This window comes from Hyalella azteca, unplaced genomic scaffold (genome assembly GCF_000764305.2).
Source record: "Hyalella azteca isolate HAZT.00-mixed unplaced genomic scaffold, Hazt_2.0.2 contig8830, whole genome shotgun sequence".
NCBI lineage: Eukaryota > Metazoa > Arthropoda > Malacostraca > Amphipoda > Hyalellidae > Hyalella > Hyalella azteca.
In genome coordinates, this window is record NW_025938914.1 from 1 (window position 1) to 21,853 (window position 21,853).

Sequence of the window (21,853 nt, forward strand, 5' to 3'; positions counted from 1 at the left end):
CGTCATCACACACAGCGTCATCACTCAGTTTATTTTTATCGTCTACAACATTCCTTTCTCGGCCAGTCTCCTTATGACTCGCGTCTGCTTAGTCGTGACATTTGCGTTGGTTGATCCAATCAATGATGGCTTTTAAACGAGCAGTTAAATTGCCCAATTTATCTGCTGGTACAATTAATCACGTCGGCTTGCAATCAAATGTCATTTTGCGATGGATGAAAACGTGAAAGCGATCGTTAGATTTAGCTACTTTAAAATCGTTTTTTCATCTCCATACTAAATTTTATCGATGAATGTTTCAGGATGACATAGTACTTATGTTCTCTGCATTTTTTAACTAATTATGGAGCTTGTCTGCAAAATGCTTTAAATGAGAATATTAGGAATTGGATTGACGTTTTCTTTGTTTTAAATTCATTCTGTCCCCTACACGATAATCCCTTCGAGCGTATTAATTATTTCTTACATTTTTATGTAGGTACGGTACAAGTCTTACGTAAATGTTCCCACTACTTCATTATTACCTGACAGTTCATTTTACACGTAGACTAGTGAAGGCTGTCAAGATCATAACATTCTTTCATTCATTTTCAATTTGAAAATGAATGAAAAGAAAATTATTAATGAAAGAATTATGAATAAGTAACATAATTTATGAATCATAAATTTTGATTTATGAATGAAATCTATGAATCAAAGATTTCATTCATAAATTTATTTCGTTATAGATTTCGTTCATAAATTTCTTTCGTTGATAAATTTCTTTCGTAATAGATTTCGTTCATAAATTTCTTTCATTCATAAATTTCTTTCGTTATAGATTTCGCTCATAAATTTCTTTCATTCATAAATTTCTTTCGTTATAGATTTCGTTCATAAATTTCTCTCGTTATAGATTTCGTTTATAAATTTCTTTCGTTGATAAATTTCTTTCGTTATAGATTTCGTTCATAAATTTCTTTCGTTATAGATTTCATTCATAAATTTCTTTCATGCATAAGTTTCTTTCATTCATAAATTTCTTTCATTCATAAATTTCTTTCGTTATAGATTTCGTTCATAAATTTCTTTCATTATAGATTTCATTCATAAATTTTTTTCATTCATAAATTTCTTTCATTCATAAATTTCTTTCGTTATAGATTTCGTTCATAAATTTCTTTCGTTCATAAATTTCTTTCGTTCATAAATTTCTTTCGTTCATAAATTTCGTTCATAAATTTTTTTCATTCATAAATATCTTTCGTTATAGATTTCGTTCATAAATTTTTCATTCATAAATATCTTTCGTTATAGATTTCGTTCATAAATTTCTTTCATTCTTAAATTTCTTTCGTTATAGATTTCGTTCATAAATTTCTTTCATTCATAAAGTAATGTGTTGCAGGCAGCTGGGTGAGGTGGGTGATGGTGGAGGAGGGCAGCTGCAGCAGCTGGAGGACAAGCTGCGGCAGGCGCAGCAACTGCTGCACGACGCGGACGCCGCGCACGCGCACGAGCAAGGTACGCATGCCTGCTAATACCGGCCCGTATTAGACCGGTATTTTGCGGCCGGTATTGTACAGGCATTTCTTGGCCGGTATTGTACAGGCATTTCTTGGCCGGTATTGTACCGGTATTTCTTGGCCGGTATCGTATCGGTGTTTGTTGGCCGGTATTCTCACCGGTATTTCTTGGCCGGTATTGTACCGGTATTTCTAGGCCTGTATTCTCACCGGTATTTTCCGGCGGAAGTGTACCGGTACTTTTCAGCTGGTATATTCTCACCGGTATATTTATCCCTGCAGGTGTTGCTAATACCGGCCGGTATTAGACCGGTATTTTCCGGCTGATAATCTCACCGGGATGTTTATTCCGGCAGGTATTGCTCCGTTATTTGCTTGCCGGTATTTTCACCGGTTGTTTTCTGCCGGTATTGCATCGGTATGTTATACCGGGGCAAATACTGCCCGGAATTTCCACTGGTCAGTAATTTTTTACATTCAGCACAGATATTTTTATACCGGTGAAGATGTCAAGCGTTAAAATTCCCGTAAGGGATCATTTGTATCGTGTGTGAGTGGGGATTATATATAATTAATATTTTAATAATGGCTTTTATGTCACACACATATTTCTAGTGACTAATGGTGTATATTCTATGAACAATTTAATACGAAACTGAAATTCCCGAATTTCTGGAACGGAAAAATAATCAAATCATATTATTTGATTGCAATTACCTATATAGAAATAATTATACACACGTGAAGCACATCAGAAACGTCATCGAGAACGTTGCTTATCCTGTTGAAAAGAAATATGTTATGTATAAGTTATTTCTCGTTATTAGATTTATTTACAAATGAAGGAGCGCTCACTAATGTAACACTTGATTATTGTCAGGATCTTAACCATTAGGTGCAGGCATGTAAGAGAATGTTAGTATGAATTACTTAGATCTTTCGACTGCATGCATTGCGTGTAATTAATGTTTCGGTGGCAGGACATGATGAAAAAATGGTGAATATGACTGCATTGTTGCCAGTAGAAGCCTGTCATATATTGGAAGTTACTGTAAAGGTAATGGATATATATTCTTGACGTATGATGTCAAAGGTTTTTGAAATAACATATGAAAGATAGAACTTTACGTGCCTAGCGATGTTCCGTTGTCATGCCGAGCCTGGAGTTGACTGCATAGTTCCTATTAAAGGCATGGTATATCTTTGATGTTACTTAATATTATTGACAATTTTTATGATATTGATTGTTAAAAGAACGATATAAAAGATACATCATTATCGCGTCTCGTAGCAGGCGATGTTCCGTCGTAGTTTTGGTCTTAATGTTTTTTTTAAACAATTGCTATAAAAGATACAACATTACCGCGTCCCGTGGCAGGCCATGTTCCGTCGTTCACTCCTAGCCTGGAGTTTACTTTATAGTTGCTATTAAAAGCATAGTATGTCTTTGATGCTACTTAATGTTATTAACATTTTTGTGGTATTGCTTGTTAAAAGAACGATATAAAAGATACAACATTACCGCGTCTCGTAGCAGGCGATGTCCCGTCGTTCACCCCGAGCCTGGAGTTTACTATATACTGTAGTTCCTATTAAAAGCATGGTATATTTTGATGTTTCTCAATGTTATTAACATTTTTTATGGTATTGGTTGTTTAAACAAGGCTATAAAAGATACAACATTACCGCGTCTCGTGCAGGCGATGTTCCGTCGTTCACCCCGAGCCTGGAGTTCGAGGTGACGAGGCGCCGTGTGGGGCGTGGGGTGCTGGAGATGTGGTGGTACTTGGAGGACCAGCTCAGGGACCTCAGGGGCAGTCTCGACGCCTTCCCCAACCACGTCAACCACATCACAACCATCATCGAGAATGGTGCTGAGCATGCCAGGTGGGGCAATCGCTACATGTCATTTATTGTGCATCATCTTTAAGCTATCATTTTCATCATCGAGCACTATGTTTTAGCCTCTTTTTTGTTCTAGCCTACTTGACAGTTCCGTTTCCCAAAGTGAATTTCTTCCACCCAGTAATTTTCGTTAAAGATGCTTTATAAAAATTAAAAGTGTTTGGTAAATCTCTTTATTGTATGAACATTCTGTTCATACAGCTTTTAATTTGATATTAAGCAATAGCTAAGCACTTATATCTCATTGTGTAAAACCTAAAAAACAAATGAATAGACGTATTAGTACGTATTAAATTTTTATCAAATCCACTTATATTCCCTATGGGTCCAGAAACCTGTTTTTTTTATATAAAAATTCACTGTCCGGGTGGGTGGGAGAGCAGCCCCCGGCCAGGACAAAACTGCATCATGCGTTCATACAAGATCACTAGCATTCTTCTGCATCAACTTAACCCTCTACCGCATGACATGAGTAACCGGAGCAATATTGTCACAAGCCTACTTCCTCCAGAAGATACGTTCTAGTGAGCGCAAAATGATTTGCACTGATGGTTGCCGCCACGTACGACAACTTTAAAATGTTCTCTGTTGCGTACAAACGTCTTCAGGTTGCTACACTCAATAGTTTGTAAACGCAAAATTTAAGTTGAAAGTTATGCTCCCGGAGAGTGACGTACGGCGGTAGAGGGTCGATAAATATCGCTAACTGAAAAAGGGGGAGTCATGTTGCCGTACTCTGCAGTAGTGTCTTGTTGCCCTTTATCTGTGTTCCTTGTTGACCCGTTGCAGTAACGTGCGGACCATATTAGGATGGTTACCCCGTTACATCAATTAAAGGACTATATTCCCTCGTTACATTAACGTATTACTCGTGGTTGGGTAGTGGTTGCCCCTCATAGCAGTTAGTAGTCACCTCATACTTCAACATGTCACCAGCATTAGGGTAGTCACCCCGACACTTCAACATGTCACCAGCATTAGGGTAGTCACCCCGACACTTCAACATGTCACCAGCATTAGGGTGGTCACCCCGACACTTCAACATGTCACCAGCATTAGGGTAGTCACCACGCCCCCTACCTCGCATGACTGAGGAGACCATCAAATCTCCATCTAAATAACCCTGCAATAATAAGAAATTATTCAATAATTTATTCAAGGCACTAACTCCTTCGTTTCCTTCACCTCCTTAAGTTTAAATCTGCGTCTATATAAGCATGCAATAATAATGAATTATTGTGTTCGCCATGCCCGTCCGTCCGTCTGTCCGTCTGTCTGTCCGTCCGTGACTTCACGTTGTCGTCGACGAGAAAATGCGCTCTCTGTCACTCACTGCAGTGAGTACTGAGTTATATTTTCCAAATTGTAGAGAGGCAGGATGAACTTTGTTCCTGCGTCTGCGCTGGCAACTTACCTTTAACATCCGAGTCTTGGCTGCAAGATTATCTCATTTCCGTTCTCTTAAACTTAAGAAAACTCTTAGTCCAATTGAGTTAATTGAAATTGCGCGGGTACTTGGAAGCGCTCGAAGAAAGACCTTCCGTGTTCAAGTGTAAAGCGAAAATTTGAAGAGGATAAAAAAAATCGGTAACCGACGTTTCTGTGGTTATTTTGTGTGATTCGAGCATCATACGTGTGATGTCTTTGGGCCCCGACAAACATAAATGTCGTTCATTTGTTTTTTTTTCGGGAGTTAAATATGGTTTAAATGGAGTGACTGAAAAAACACGAAGTGGTTTCATTTTATTGTCCAACAGACGCATCACTGACTCATTACTCACGAGCTAAGCATTAAATTAGGGAGTAAAACAATTTTCTTTTTGGTTGATGGGCTATTATGTTGGAACGGCAGTTGAATAATTTTGCAATACAGAAAAAAGTTTCTTTTACCAACTTTACAATTAAAAATATGTAATAACTCAACTATATTTGGTGCTTTAAAATCTTGGGAATTCAAATATAAAAGAAATGTTTTGCTCCTCGTGCTGACAGCAGCGTTTGACGAAACAAATAGGTTGAAGTTCATTTGTCTGATCCGCCGATGTGTTTTTAGCGCAAAATATAAGCTGCATTACAAGCTATTTAATCCTTGATCATAGGGCTGTGTGTTCTTCGCAGTGTGGCCGTGGGATCACATGGAGGCAGAAAAAATAATTTATTTTTAACTATTACTAAAATTTTAGCTAATATGGAGACACTTAGAAGATACCAGGGTGATTAAGGGTGTACTCGATTTCCTCGATGTACTTGATGCATCGACTAGGTCACTATATAGGAGCACCTTCATTATCAGAAAATCTAATGTGGTCTTCATTATATAAATTATATCAATTTCCATTCATAATTCAATCGATTTAATATCAAGAACGGAATAAAAATAGTTCTAAAGCGCTCATCACCATATGTTTTCATTCCCTTACAAAATTCTGAAGTGGGCTTAACTCGGCAACATGTGCCGCCAAGGAGTCGTGGAGCTCGTCAATCAGCCGCCCTATATGTCCGGTACGGCGGGGTTTAAATACGACGTTACAGGTACACTCGAAAATAGTAACAGTATATAGGTACGCTCCGACCAACCTAGTGGCAGCAATTGAATGAGAAGAACTAACACTGGCTTCAGCCGTAAACTTACGACACAAAAAGAAATTGAAATAGCTGAAATCATAGAGACGAGGTGAATTTCCCTTACAGGAATTCTAACCAGTAGCTGATTTCTGTCGGGTTTCCCTGCAGACCAAAAATAACTCTGAGCTGAGTGTACTGCTCATAGGTAGAAGCCCATGGTGTTGCTCGATTTTTCTTAGGGATGCCACAACATTATAATCAAAATTGAATGCAGTGTTGAACATGTCTAAAAAGTTCTTGCCAATAGGTACTTTTCACAGTAGGTAGAAGGATGTGAAAATTTAAAGTACTCTTTAGTGATAATAGATCAAAGATTTTCCTCTGTTGATTGCTTTAAAATCAATAATTTGTTATGTAACTAGATGTATAAATGCATCAGTATAATTTTATTCCACAATGATTGGAAGTTATGACTTATGGGCTCGTTTCTAAACTTTTATTAATGATAGCAGAACGCACAACTTATTGGGACTTAAGCAGCATGCATTCAATGCAGTTATAATCATTCAATGCTGCCGGCTGTCCGGAGCCATTAGTCTCATTAGTTATTCTCGGGGCATCTTCAGGCTCCTTCATTATCAGGAGCCATTACGAGTTTCGTGACGAGGGGCATCTTTAATTCTGCCCCCTGCGTTGCAAGCAGAATGCCACCCATTGAAAGACGGCATCATTATCCTATGACACAAATCATTATTATTCATACATCAGAATATTTCTTGGCTAGACGTTGTACTGTGAAAAGAATGAGAAACCATAGAAAATGTTTTTATACATAAATACCGGTATCATTTATGAAATATCATGGCTGAAAAGATTTTTAACCGGATTTTATGTATTAAATTGATGGATTTGGCGCTCGTGCCATTTTACGACGAACTTATAGATTTAATAGTTTTTACTCACTTAATAGGATTAGTAATAATTTAATAGCAATAATAATCTAAAGTCTGGCATTAGGCCAACAAAAATTTGGCGCAAAGTACACGAAGCCTGCTGGCTAGGCCAATCGTTTTGCTACAACTTAAAAGCCACAAAAAAGTTTCATTCTGTTCTTGTTATGGTGATAGCTTGCTCAAGTAGAGGCAAGAAATATCCTGAGTTATTGCTCTTTCTGATGCTATCCTAGTCAGCAAAATATTTCAGGAAGAATTCTGCTGACCTACATATTTAGATAAATAAATGGATAGTTGAGATATTACATTCAAAATCGGGTCTCTTGTGGTGTTTATTATTATTAACGTTGAATATTTACCATCGTATATTTCTGTTTCTTCTTTTAATTGGAAAATTGTTGAGACTTTTTGATTTGCAAAGTTATATATTTTAAATTATAAATTTCCCTGGACTGTAATTTTCGTTTTTTTATTCACAAAATATATTTTTAATATTTTTGCCTAAAATGAGTAGTAAAAATTAAAACTTTATGTACCTTAAATCACAAAAACGAGTGATACGAATCATCATTCTCTATAAGAATTAAGATCATTCGAGTAGAGAAGTCAAGTTGGAGATGAAGGCACGCAGTATATCCGGCCTCGATGAGCTTCGTCGGATTCTCTTTCTCTGTGCCTTGTTTTCGCCTCAACGTTTGATGCAATTACTGATAGATCCAAAGGGGGAATATTGAGCCTGCTTCACCAGCCCTCGGGTCGTTTTACGCCAGAAGAATGGAGCCAGGTGGAGCCCGAAAAAATACGAATGTGAATCAAACATGTTGACGATTGCAAGTCTGTGATTGAGAGTCGCTGAGATTGGATGACATTTGTTTTATAACGATCGGCAGACGCGCAGATTAAAAGTTATGCATGTCATTGATTTAATAATTTTTCTGTATAATTCTAAGGAAATTTCGCAATGCATTTTTAATGGGACATGTGTACTATCTTTTAAAGACCGGTATTGAAATTAATATGCGCGGTTTGGGAAAATACACCCAGGAAAATTGCACACATTGCTTTGGAACGGACGTGTTTGGCATTGGTGGCGGAAGATGGAACAATCCAGAGTCCGCTTCCATTTCCTGGCCTAGACTTAGTAATTGATCCCAGGGCTGCGATCCTTCAAAAACATGGAAGCCTCAACTCCACGCAAAGGTCAGTGCTTCAGCGTCGGGATGAACGATGGACGCGACTGTGGTGCTTACACGACCACTCTTCACTCGCAGTCCGCTCTAAGGAGACGCTGCAATAATTCCAAATCAAATGCAAGACACTGCTGTGAGTAACGAAAATCTTAATAAAAAATTCAGATATTATTTTACTTCGTAATATTTGCAATATCAATTGAAATATCATGTAATTTTAGCACAACTATTTTTATAATTAAAAAAGTCACTTTAGTATCTGAGTGACTTGATGGCAACATTCCATGTTTCAGAGGGCTACAGAATCTGTAGTTTATTTTGCATAGGAACATCCCATGCATGCCACCGAATTCATCTCGAAAATCCCAGTTGATCACTCACATCTTCATGAACCCACAAACAGGGTCGGTAAACAAGCCGATGCCTGGACTTTGAATCGCTCTCACGTAGGCCTTATCAGGCCAACGAGCCATACGTGGCATCGAGAAAGCCTCATTAATTGACTTCGATTAGCTGCTCCTCTTTTTCTGGACCTCCAACCTTCAAAGGAATCTTGCGTGCAAGTTTTCCCGAGAGTGCTGGAAATTCGGATCACAGAAGCCGTAATTTAAGGGCGGGTCATTCTTGCAGACGCTACGCGTTCCTTTCAGGCCTTTTTAACCCGGAATGTCGTTAGTGCTTTGTTAGTGTTTTTTGATTTTTTTTTTTGGGGGATTTTTTTTGGTTTTTTGTGTTTTTTTTGTGGTGTGTTTTTTTTTTTTCTTATATTTGAAAAAAAAACAGTATGTCAAGATGTGATTGGAAATATGGTATAATGTTTTTCCCGACTTACAAAAAACTTTTTAATATGAGTTCTCCTGCTTTATTTCAAATTCCTAATGGAAACTTCATTCCTTAACATTTTGTGGCTTAAGGTACTATCGATACGTTGAAGGAATTTACGTAGCTACACGTAATTTGAAGAAATTTTGAATACGTAAAACTGGAATTTTTCGATTGTTTAATTATAATGAATTTTCACCGCCGCTGTCAGTGAATACATGTTTGTGAATTGAAGAACAAAGAATTTGTTTCAATTACGAGAGAAATAACTTCAGCGCAAACTTATCATAACTTTACCGCAGAGGATCTAATCTTTAAGAAAAACTCTCTCTGGTGCAACTGAAAGCACATTAGCTGCTGCAAATAAGGATAGAATAAAAGTTAAGCGCTCGATTCAATCCACCAAATTAAATACCCTAACAATTTTTAATCAGGTTGTTTTTCTAGCAATTAAGTGTATGTATGCCTAAAAAATATGCTAAGAAAGCGCGAATACTGAGCATTGGAAGTCACCATGTCAAATATAAAGAAATTATGAGTCAATCGTGGCGGAAGTAAAATAAACGGTTGCAAAGTATTATTTATATATCATGATCCACTTTTATTATGATCCGCCGCAAGTCTTTTCATGAAATAAAATATGAACCACTTGCCTCATTTGAAATGTCATTCGATGTTTCATCATTAAAGCGAAATCGCGATGAGGAATGATAACTGACTGAACGAAGTCATAGAAAGCACTGACTTAAAATAAAATTTCTGTAACACAAAGCAAACAAAGTAACTAACTTAATATTTACAGAGTGCCTTACCGCGTAGGTATGTGTGTGCTTGGATGGAAGTGTAAATCTGTATATTTTTTATCGTCAAGACTGGCCGAGTTTCTGGAAGCCGCAATGGCCGAGACGGGCGCAATACTCGAGAGCCTCAGCCTCCCTAACGTCCAAACTTTCTCAAGATGTCCAAGTGGTGCCCTTTTCAATCACTACAAAGGACGCGAAGGCTTCCTTTTCAAACTCCGTGAAGTCTTATCTTTATTCGTTTTCATGGTCTTCTTTGTTATTGACATTTATTGGGATATTTTTCATTAACTTAAGTCTTGCCATACAATAAAGAATTGAGTGATTGAGCCATGTTAACTTTAGTTGAAAATTTTAAACTAAAAGGTAAAACAAACGAGTTACAGCGTAAGAAAAAAATTATTCACGGCTAAAATTTGACGGCCAGAATGACATATAATTACGCCTACTCATTGTTCTTGGAGAATCAAAGTTTGATCAGTTGTATACAAATATTCCTTGCTTTCAAATTTTTACGGATACTTTATATTTCAGTCTCTGCCAAATTAGTTTGTATTTAGTTTACTGTGTTGATAGTCAGCCTAGAATTTATTAATACAATTGACTTACGGTTTTGATTTGACTCTTCTGTCCATAATGGCCTAATCCAATGCATAGGTAAGCTCTGAATATAAGAAATATTCAAGTGGCCCAATAATAATTGCTGTATTTTTTCCAGAATTGTAATATTTTTATTGTCTTAGTTTCGAATTGTGAGCCCATTAATTAAATGTTTATTCCCACTTTGATTCGAACCCATCCAAATTTACTTATCTAAATATTATGTCCATCTACTATTTTTTTTCAATGATATTTTTCAATAAAATTAAAAATAATACACGTTCAAGTATGGTTTGCAGAAATGACAGTCAACTGAAATTATTGAATTAAATTCTGTTGAAACTGTTCTTATAAAATAAAGTCATTATGTCTTTGGTCTTTTGAGATTGCATATGCATCTAATATTAGATGAAACGTGGACGTGAGATAGCCATGAAAATTGAAGGAATTCTTTTAATTGATCTCCAGGTTAAAAATTTTAAATGAAGGTTATCATGCAGCCTCAAGTCAAAATAAGAGCAAACTGTATTACATATTCAATTACAAATACCTGAAGAAATATTGAAGATTTCCTATGCGGCAGTCAGTCGTTTCAAGCTTTGAAGGTGCAAAGACAGGGCAAGTAAATTCCAATAAATGAAAAGTACCAAGAAAAAATTCTCCAATCTAACTGTATCTATAACTGAAATAACTCGATGCAGTTAACATAAACTTACGAATTAAGATGCACTTACGGATTAAACCAGAGTCACTTTCAATTAAGTTGACATTAATAGCGGAAAAATTAAAAATTGATTGTAATCACTCAGACTCGTAGATTTATCTTTCGATTAATCTGACTTGACGCTTTGCTGTCACTGAAACGCCACAAAATGCATATCCGTCATGAGATGAAATAAGAAAATATTGATATACCCGAGTACATTTTTCTTTTAAAGAAAGATCATTGATCGCCAACCCCTAGATCGTTAGACCGACCCAGGAAAACCCCACTGCTTGGATGACATTATGTCTGCACGAGAGGCTTAGTTTTTTTGCAAAGTAATTGCCTGCTACGTGTATTTCTTGACACGGTAGTGTTTGCAAACACGACCAGCACAAACTTTTCTGAGCTAAAATAAAAATGGAAAATTGTTTTTGATTTCATCACAATTGGAAACGAAGTAATGCTGCCTTTCGACTTGAAATCGTTTTACTAACAAAAGAGGCAAACATTTTTCATATTGAAATTCGAATCGAACTAATTTCGGATTTCTTTGTGAAGATTTCCAGGTATAAATTATTTTTTTTTTCAGGTTAGTCAGTCAGTTTGAGTCGAATATTATTTGTTATGACATTCTACAATTTGGTTATGTCGTCTGATCGAATTAAAAACTTTTGTTCTGATATTGAAGCCTGATTTGTTTAATAAACTTTTACTCGCAAGATGCTTCAGGCGTTCTTTCTCTTAAAATGTTTGTAAATGAAGGAGATTTTAGTGGTAAAAGTCTCTCTCTCACATAGACTTTGCGTAAAAAAACTCTTGCTTATACACTTAAGAAATTATATAGGCACATCCCTGCCTACGTGAGAATGTCGGTACTTTCAATGAAGCCTCCAGTTCCGCAATTACGAGCTCATTTTCGTTGATCCTGAAGGCTGAAGCTCGCTTCTGCGACGCTAATTACAGCGCCCATATGGACACCATTGTTAAAGTGGTTGTGGACTCTCGTAATTACACAGGAAACATAGCAAGTGTTTTGAAATTAACAACATTGCAGGTCATTAAAATTTGTAATTGTAAGCTTATTAGGTATTTATAATGGCGATGTTTTTAGGCAAATTAAGGATATAATAATTGCGAAATGACTGTCAAGAAAATTAGACGAATTTCTTAATTGGCGGAACCATGCAAATATGTATTGCAGATGTGGAATATCCATATATATTCATTATTAGTCCAGAGTGCAAACTTTGTTGAAATCTTACTAATCTTTGTTGAAACCGGTATACAAATTAGTATGTAATTAATAATCCATGAATACTACCATTATTTTCCACCGTTCCACCGCTGAATGAGATGACCACCGTGCTCCTGCAGGTCGCGTTGAGCGCAGGTCGCTCTTTGAAATCGTCAATTTCAGTGCCCGATTATTGCCACTTATGGATCCCCGCTCTCTTCCTTGGAGCTTCGCCGCAAAAACAGGAATTGGTACTGTACCTGCATACTAAATATCACGTGTACTTGCATACTAAATATCCCTCCACTCTAACATTCGCAAGCTTCAGCTCCTCCTCCTTCCACTTGGCTTTAATGTCCCGCACAGGGGTCAGCGTGCGCGTCTCACATTTTGCCCGCAGGCGGTGACATGATGTTTGTGAAACCATTAAATCTAGGAACTCATGGATTTTGCATCCAATTAAAATATTAAATCATGTAAACTTAGGGAACTCTAGTGAAATGGTACTAAAAAAATACCAAAATTTATTCAATGGAGGTAAAATAAACAGACAGCCAGTGTAGTGTTTTTAGGCAGTTATTTAGGTCACTTGTTTTCATTCATATTCACTGGAGCACCTCAACTGCTTTACGCTCCAATTAATGTATTTCTTTAACACCGCAGTTTCTTCGTGAGAGTTAGACACGAACTTTTTAATATGCCTGTCAACATCTGTTGCATTTTAAAGAGACTGCTAATGAAGCGGTAGCAGTAAAGCTAGCTTATGGTTGGAGCCTCCCATTTAAATGGACGAAGTTGTACCGAATGGAATAACCAGACAAGTAATTCTAAATAGTAAATTATTGAGAATTTTTCCCTTAAATATTAATCTAGCTGACATGTTGAACATAATCAAGTTCAGAATATTTTAAATTGAGCGATTTATTAACGAATTTTCTCGAAAATTATTAACGAGGGAAAATTCTCCCATGTCGAGGGTGGCAGGATAAATAATTACCTTACGCGAATTTTTTCATTTCTTCATGTAATGCCTGAGGGAACTTGCCTCAATTAAATTGATTTTAAATATTATTAACTTACCACCCCAAGAACTTTACTGAGTAACAGCTTCATCGCGTATATATTGCTACTGCTCCGTGTCTCGGATCGACCCGGAGTTTCTGACCAAGTAACTGAATATGAAATAAGTTTGACCCATTAAAGACTGCATTATACATACATGCATGTGATGCAGGTGTGCATCAAATGCCGTAGAGTGCTGCATCAAATTTCATTCGCTGTCTCATTAAATGCCTTACATCGACATGTCTAGATGAAAATTATTAGGGCAACATGGGGCAGCGCCCCCCCTTTTTTAAACTAAATTTTTGATGAAGTTTTAATTGTTACGAGGTGGTTCTTTGTTTTGTTTAAAGGTGCAACTTATGAGGAATGTATGATGTGAATTAAGTGCCTATAGAGTTATTCAATTTTTAATGAAACATAATTTTGTAAAAAGTGTCAAAATGGGCCCATTGCCCCGCCCCTGGGGCAAAGGGCCCATGGGCTCTGGGCAACAACACTTTACAGTTAAAAATAAGAAAAAATGTATTAACAAATATGAAATTCATTCATTTATTAACAACTCAAAAAATCATATCCTTAACATGAAAAAAATATACCCTTGGCTTAAAAAATCTTTCACTGACGTTAAGAAAAATATTTCATTGACATAAAAATATATATCCTTGACTTGAAAAATATATCCTTGCGTTAAAAAATTCGACCTGACATGAAAATATGTATTCTTGACTAGAAAAAATATATTTAGTTGATAAGTAAAAAACTTCGTTCCAGTTTTGCCCATAATCCAGATATTATTTGCAGAGAATTCGTACCTAATCGTGATTTCAGCTAACACCATAAAAACTCATCAACTTTTAGCTCATTGGTGTTGACTGAAATCAACTTTTGGCAAGGCAAGAGTCAATAACTCGAAAAGGAGTCATAAATACGCATAACTAGAAACTAAACCTGTCTCTTATACACATCTAGATGTGTATAAGAGACAGNAAGCCACGGTAGGACTTAGCCGAGATTTCTTCATCTGGACGGCTGGAGTCAAGCAAGGAGCTGGAGAGCTCGGCCCCTCCAAAGACGTTCTCCAGAGTCGGTGGAGCACGTGACCGAGTTTCCGAGTCCCGGCGTCTTCGGCGTTTGTTGCATAGTCCGGGTCGATTGACTACGAAGCAAAAACCATCAGTACTACACGAAATTTACTTTACGAAAAAAGTGTTCTCGGCCACAGTGACATTACAAGATGGCATTTTGAAGTCGTGATTTTTGAAGCACCGCCACGTTTTGTGAACCTCTCAAAGCAAAGTTCAAGTCAAATCTGCTTTCAAACACTTGGGCGAAGTGTGGTTCTCTGACAATTTGTAAGATTGTCGACTATTTGCTGATGGTCGTTACGTTCTGCATAGCTAGTTCATCATGACTTCGTAAACTGTCTGCAACATTAGGTCTTTGACAATTAGTAGCCGTACGCCCTCTCGTTTTTTATTTATCTCTCTTTGAATGGCCAGCTAAATTCTTTCATTTATGGCTTTTGGCATGTTCGTTATGCATTAAAGAATAGTGCACTAATTTAATCATGCTCTAAGACACGTTACATAAAAAGGTTCAGCTGTTATAATCACTCATGTTGGGACTAGAACAGCCCAAGCTATAGGTTATATTATATTTTTTATTTCATACTATGCTGACCGCACGCTATCTCAGTTTATAAGTCAGTTTCCGTACTGGGCTTGCTATTGGCCATATAAAACCCATCAAAATAAATTTAATCCTACCAACACATTTTCTCTGAAATACAATATTAAGTTATATTTAAATAACGTTTTTTCAGAGATCAATCTGCTTCCGTTATCCGCTTATGAGATCAACAATCGAGTCTAAGTTTCATGGTACAATAACTATAAATCACGTAAATAAAACAGGCTGATTTCGAAAAAGTGCAGACGACCAGTAGTTAATTTATTTTTGGTAATCAGAGCGACTGAATTATATATGCTTCGTTCATCGTGAGTTCTGATAGGTCGATAGAAAAATTATTAAGTGTTGAGATATGAACTACAAGTTTTCAACACTACTATTTTTTTTTATCATTCATTTAACCAAAATGAATGATATTTTTTTTTGTCATGAATGGTCATTTTTTTAACCAAAAATTCTATATTCATTTTCTCTGGAACGATTCTGAAACAATTGTAGAATATATCATATGGTGTTTTTCAAACGAATATTCACAAACAAGCTTTAAAATAATGTCTTTGTGACGAGAGGATTCAAAGTATTCATTACAAATGCAGAGAGCTTGTGGAAATACTCACTATACCAACTTCGGTTTAGCTGGACTAGTTTCAGTGGATAGGAGCTAATGGAATTGAATAATTGGAATATTGAATATAGTTTCAGATCAAATTTAACATGACATTTACTATGGAATTCTCTTGCAATGATCTATGAAGTTAAACAAAGAGTCGCACATATCCATTAATGTCTATATAGAGGCTCACTAGAATTGAATGTCTTGGCGGAGGTAAAGTAATTTGGTGGAAGCACTCGCAGAAAATATTTGCCTTTTTAATTTTGTTGGTTTAACGTGCTAATTGATGCACTCACTAGTAACGCATGTCAACGGGGTAGTGGTGGTGGATAAAGTTAGCTGTGTGGAAGTGGATTGTCCGAACAGTCGAGCTTCTGAAAAATGAAGATGAACACGATGAAAACTCTCCGTTATAGGTTCCTAGCTGTTACTGGTCAGTCCTGCTCGAGTTTTCGCTCGTATCGCAAATGTTTCGATCTATGTAAGTCTGAGTTCAAATATTTTTATAAAAGATACAATAAAAAATCCTGTTTGCTCAAAATTAAAATAATTGTACTGAGTATAACTAATACCTTCAAAGCCTTGTGGCACCGCTGCCGTCCCTATCGTCATCTTCACGACTGCTCTTGTCGGTGCCTTCGTCATCGTAGTCGCCGCCGCGGCCATCGCGACGAACGATAGGAAAAAAGACGCGCCGAGCATCTGTGAAAACGAGCGTAGAAGAAGTGGAGTCATCGACTGCGCTAACCTCCTGATTTATTTATTAGATATTCTGATTGATATGCGTGGACAGGATTAATCCACGGTGCACATAGTTTTCAGACTGGTACGAAAACTTTTGAAACCGAAGAATATAATTGAACTTCTTTATATCTTCAAGCAAGTTTAACTGCAAGTAACTTTGAAGAACTTCCGTTAAGTTAAACTGCAAGATAGCCTATTCCAGCTCTCCAATTAATTTAAAGGGATTGGATAGAACGCAAGGTAGTAGATTAAACCTAAGAAAATGAAAACATTGAAAAATTTTAATTAAAATCATTCGCGTCCCAGAACGTTAGACAATGCGAAACACTATAACTAATGAAGAATAACCGGATCAATTAGTGATAGAAAATGGTCCAGATTATATTTATTAGTTATTAGTACTGGCGACGTTTGAATTCCACCAGCTCACAGAGCGACTACGTCAATTAATTTTTACTCAAATGAAACTGAATAGTGAATAAGTAGAGTAAAATTATGTTTCTCGTTTTATAGAACATAATATAAAAGCGGATGAGCATACTGAAAATTCCATGTTAATAGTGATGTTACCCAGCTAACGAAATTAAATTGAAAACTACAGCAAAAATATATAGCAAAAATATATAGAGGTCTTAATAAATTCAGACCTCATTTCAATTCTATGTAACATAAAGAATTAAAATTGGATTTCATGAAATATTCATCTAATCCTATAGGACGTGAGAACGGAATATTATTTACCTATTATAATTGGTTTGACTGTGGTGATAACTAATTTATATATTATAATTATTTTTTTCTGTTCATGATAAATCCCTGTATACTCAATTCTCCTGCGTTTTCAAGTATCGATACGTATTTATTTCAGCGTATTGAAATTTATCCACTTTGATTATAGTTCAATTGAGTCGGTTTATTTACCCGACGTGACATTAGTTTTTTTTGAAGCGGTCAAACCCTTTATTTATACATTTCACCGATTTTTATACCGACGATATTTCCCAGTCCCAGGTTTTTATGTACCAATAGCATTGGCTACAGGTATTACTCCTCGTAGATAAAAGGCACAACTATTTTTCTTTGGAACTCCAATAGCCTCGAGACGTCGGCGAGTACCGGCGCTCTCAAGGCGAGGGACTCCGACTTACCGTGTAGGTGATCGACCAGAAGAAACTGTGCTCCTCAGACGACCACGCTTCTTTTAATCCTGGACTATAACGCTGACTTTATATACTCGTATTTCATCATGTAATTTTCCTCATTGATCTGATGAAAGTTTTCCTTGTTCGAGGTAAAATTCGGCAGTTAAAATGTTTTTTGTTTCTCATTGCGAAAATTACATTGTGGAAATAAAAAAAAACATTGCGATGCGATTTCACTGCGCTAAAAATAAGTAGGTAGAGATTTGTAAACTTAGGCTTGGATCGGGAACAGGTTTTCATTATGCTACTATTAAATTGTGGTGAAAGTGAAACAGAATTTTTTACAATTTCATCTATATAAATTATTGATGTGAAAAGTATCTGACTGAGAATTATTTTCTTCTTCTTGCTCAAAATAGTTATTGTGCCATAAAAACATTTTGAATTTACAAATAATTTATGTGATTACAATGATTTCATAAATCATGGTGTGATTCCAGTATGAAAATTTGTTATTTCAAGTCAAAGGCGATATTTCACGCGAGACAAAATTAATATAAATATCTTAACGATGAGGACAATTTTGTGAAACAACTGAATAACATGTGATATATCTCAACCAATCGATGGAACTCGATCAGCAGAAGACTTGCTAGTTTAAGCGTATAATAATAATAATTAATTTTTAAATATCCTGGAACTTTCGATTAAAGAGGTGCAAGAAAGAGACAATTTCCACTTCATCAAATGATTTTAATTGTTGAAGTTAGAGACACAAATTAGAGATATAAAAATTAGGTAAATAATCATAATAAACTCATGCTTTTGCATTAAATTATCGAGAAGTCATAATGTTTATTTATTACTGAGGAAAATGCAAATCTTACGCTCAAAATACTAATATTATAAGCGATATATACAGTTATTATATGAATGCAATAATAATTCGTCCCAAGTTGAGGTAAATAATCACTTGAACTCATGCGCCACACGTCAGATGAATCGAAATCGATAAAATACATTTATCTATAATAAAAATTAATGCTAATATTGAATTTTTTCGTTTATACCTGCAACTTTTGCTTAAATATTAACAAAATATTAAATAAAATTCGTTTGCATTATTAGGCATTATTTTTCTTGTGCATAATGGAACCGGAAAATCGTAGCATGTGTGAGATGTGCGTATGTGTTATCTATATAATGGCGTTGTGAAATTCAAGTATGAGTTGAAACATGAGAAACCAAGGGCTGCCGGCGCGATGCTAACGGGTGATCTGTATCGGCATAAGTACGTGGTAGGATTTTGACAGGTGACTCATTTTGCAGCAGCATTGGAGCTGCAAAAACATGTCAGGTGCTAGCTTGGGATCCGGAACCGCATTCCATTTTTATAAGTTAATACTGAGGTGTAGAATTAGAAATCGGGGCTTGTTCTTTTGTCGTTCATGAAGTGAGCTCATGCATGACACGCAATTAAGTGTTGTATATATCAGTGGCGAAGTAGAAAAGTGCCACCAGGTGCACGGCAGGTGTTAAAAAATCATAGACTATGCAATCGATTCACTTTAATAAACTGTAATTCAGCGTGGAATAATACAATTTTGATAATATTTGCACTTGTTGATAATCGATACCTGTTTCAATATCGCAGGTAATATAGGTTGTTCAACATTGCTTTATAATTTAATTTTTTTAATTTGCCTTAAACCAAAGAAGTGCTGATCTCATGTTGTTTTCAGTTGCGCATTCATTTAATTCTAACTAATACATCAATCTCATACACAGGTTCGATATTATGGGGTTTAAGTCTATCTTGAACATGCAAGTGACAAGCAAATGTCAATTTGCTGAAAGGCACACTTCCCAACAGTGTTTCTCACCAGTGACAAACCACTCATTGATCAATACCACTTCAAGATTACTTGAGATTCTGATTCCAGGTATTCATATATTAATTATATTAATTGGAAATTATTGGGCAAATGACAATAAATGTAGATAATTTCTTAACTTCAATCTGAACATTCAAAATACAGTGAAATATGAACAGAAATTGCAAAACATGGTCTAACGCAAAGCTTTTTATTTGGCTGTGCTATGCTCAGTTGAAGACAACACCCTCTTTTCTTTATGTCCCATCCATTCAATTTGAATTATTTGTTAGCATATAAAGTTTTAAACAGCTATAAAGGTGATGAAAGTGAACGTTCATTAAGACCCAACGACCAAATCAAAATGATTATTTGACAAGTTCGTGATGTAAAGTAAGTTTTTTTTCCGAATTTTGTTTAATTTAAGAACTTTTCATAGTCATAAAATTTTTGATCGTGCATTTTTGTCCAAAACGATAATCCTAAGGTAATTTATTATCTTACATATGAAATTTGTTTGCGAAAAAGGCACAATCCAGACAAAAGACAAATAATCAAGTTCTCTGTTTGCATAATTCTTTAATTGCCGAGGCCTTTGCAATCAGAGCTTCTGCTTCTGATTTTGAATCTTATTAATAAATTATACCCTAGCAAGCATGGCTTATATTATTAACAAATTCTGCAAAGCTTCAAGATAAACTCTAAAGATAACAGCGTCGCTTAATTGTATAAAAATCGTTGATAAACACCATTGAATTGTATCCATAATAGTGTTAGCTTAGGTCTTCACAATGCCTCTCTTTGTAACTCACTAGAGATGGTTTGACTCGGGTTAAGTCTGCCTCCCTTTTTAGCGCATTTTCTCACCGTGACTTCACGGACGAACGGACGAGAAAATGCTCTCTGTAATTCACCGCAGTGAGTACTGATCTAATTTTTTCACTCAAATTCAAATTAATGCTTGAGGAATCATTGTTCGACTGTGGAAAAAACTAGACTGCTTCTTAGTTAGTTTGATACTGATTCTAATGTTGGGTACATCTAGCATTGTTCACATTTCGAAATTTGCATTCATTCTTCAACTTGAATTCGTTATTGATGGATACTCTCGAAAGGCTTTCTGCACGCTATTGTTACTCGAATATGTTTGACGTCTTATCAGGTAACTAAGAGTTTTTTAAATGAAAAATGTGCACTGTTCGCAAAAATATGATTGTAGTAAGCATACAATTAGCATCTAGGATAGGGGATCATATGTATATACTTCGTTTACATAGGCCTCATTTCTCACCGTTGCTTCTAGAATAAAAGAGCATTATCATATAGCTTTCAGTGACGCAGAATTTTGTAGCCTGTATTAAGGTTGTAAGTTTTCTGCCGAATTTACTTAATTTTGGAGGCAAATTTCTTCAAATAAAATACTCGTTTGATATTTATTCCAAAATCTATTACCAGTAGAATCTTGCTTGGTGGGTTTTTCCCCGTGAAAAATACTCAACTTGTATGATTTCATTTTTAAGTACACGAGAACAATAATGTATAGCAAAATAACAATAAAACGATGTTCGCAATAAATGAAGTGTGTGTAATGAAGCCTCTATACTTCATTGGGGTTCGTTACGCGGATACTTTCAAACATCTGCTAACAAAGCTAATTTTTATTGAACTAGAACAGAACAAACGATAAATTACACAGTGATATAAATGACGATACTGGACACTCTAGATGCCATGCCCAATAAAACAAGTCACAATGGGTGTAACGAGGTTGTGGCACTTCCCAGCTCATAAGAGCCCACTGGGAACTATCCAGAGAAGATCTTGGATCGTTCGGTCCCGATGACGGCCCGCTCCAGACCCGCAACCCTACATTGAAGATAAATACCTACATTCAAACAGACTACTTACTTTGGCACATACATAACTGAATAAACAAAGTGTTATCATTTTATATCCAAATAGTATGACACAAGAATAGCAAATTTATTGTAACAATTAACTGAATATAGTAAAGCAGCTCACCAATAGAGGCCGATTAAGTTCACTGGGAACACAGCAGAAAAGTGGCGCATTCAGTCAACTAGGCCTAGAAATGGGTTGTACACGGGAGGACTGCTTCGCAACGACTGACCTAAGGCACGGTCTTGTATCTCGTAAGAATGATTACGAGTTGTTGCCATATAAGATAAAACTTACAACCTAGCTTACATATCTTCCCCCCCAAGAAAAATATACTATCATTTTTCATAGTAACACGGTTGAAAGTTAAATATGCAACACGCAAGACCTAGGCATGTACAGGATTTCTGGAAAACATATCTGCCAAGAAGTTATCACATCCACTGATATATTGAATTGAGAAATCGTAAGCTTGAAGAGCTAGCGCCCACCGCATAAGTCTAGAATTTTTATCTTTATTTTGTCTCAGCCAAGTAAGTGGAGCATG

General features: G+C 36.0%; 2 protein-coding genes across 2 annotated transcripts; one reads left to right on the forward strand and one right to left on the reverse strand.

Annotated features, from left to right (window-relative positions):
• Positions 1-1,387: 1,387 nt before the first annotated feature.
• Positions 1,388-3,435, forward strand: LOC125178312 (the record flags this gene model as incomplete). Its single annotated transcript, XM_047881785.1, has 2 exons — positions 1,388-1,503; positions 3,206-3,435. Coding segments are annotated over 2 exons (346 nt in total), but the record flags the coding sequence as incomplete, so codon positions are not given.
• Positions 3,436-14,310: 10,875 nt separating this feature from the next.
• Positions 14,311-17,580, reverse strand: LOC108666301. The gene is made up of 4 exons (XM_018153144.1): positions 17,540-17,580; positions 16,220-16,349; positions 15,944-16,021; positions 14,311-14,501 (listed from the first exon to the last, which is right to left on the reverse strand). Exons 2-4 carry the CDS (start codon positions 16,347-16,349, stop codon positions 14,311-14,313), a joined length of 399 nt encoding a protein of 132 aa, XP_018008633.1. The 5' UTR covers positions 17,540-17,580.
• Between the last annotated feature and the right edge of the window lie 4,273 nt (positions 17,581-21,853).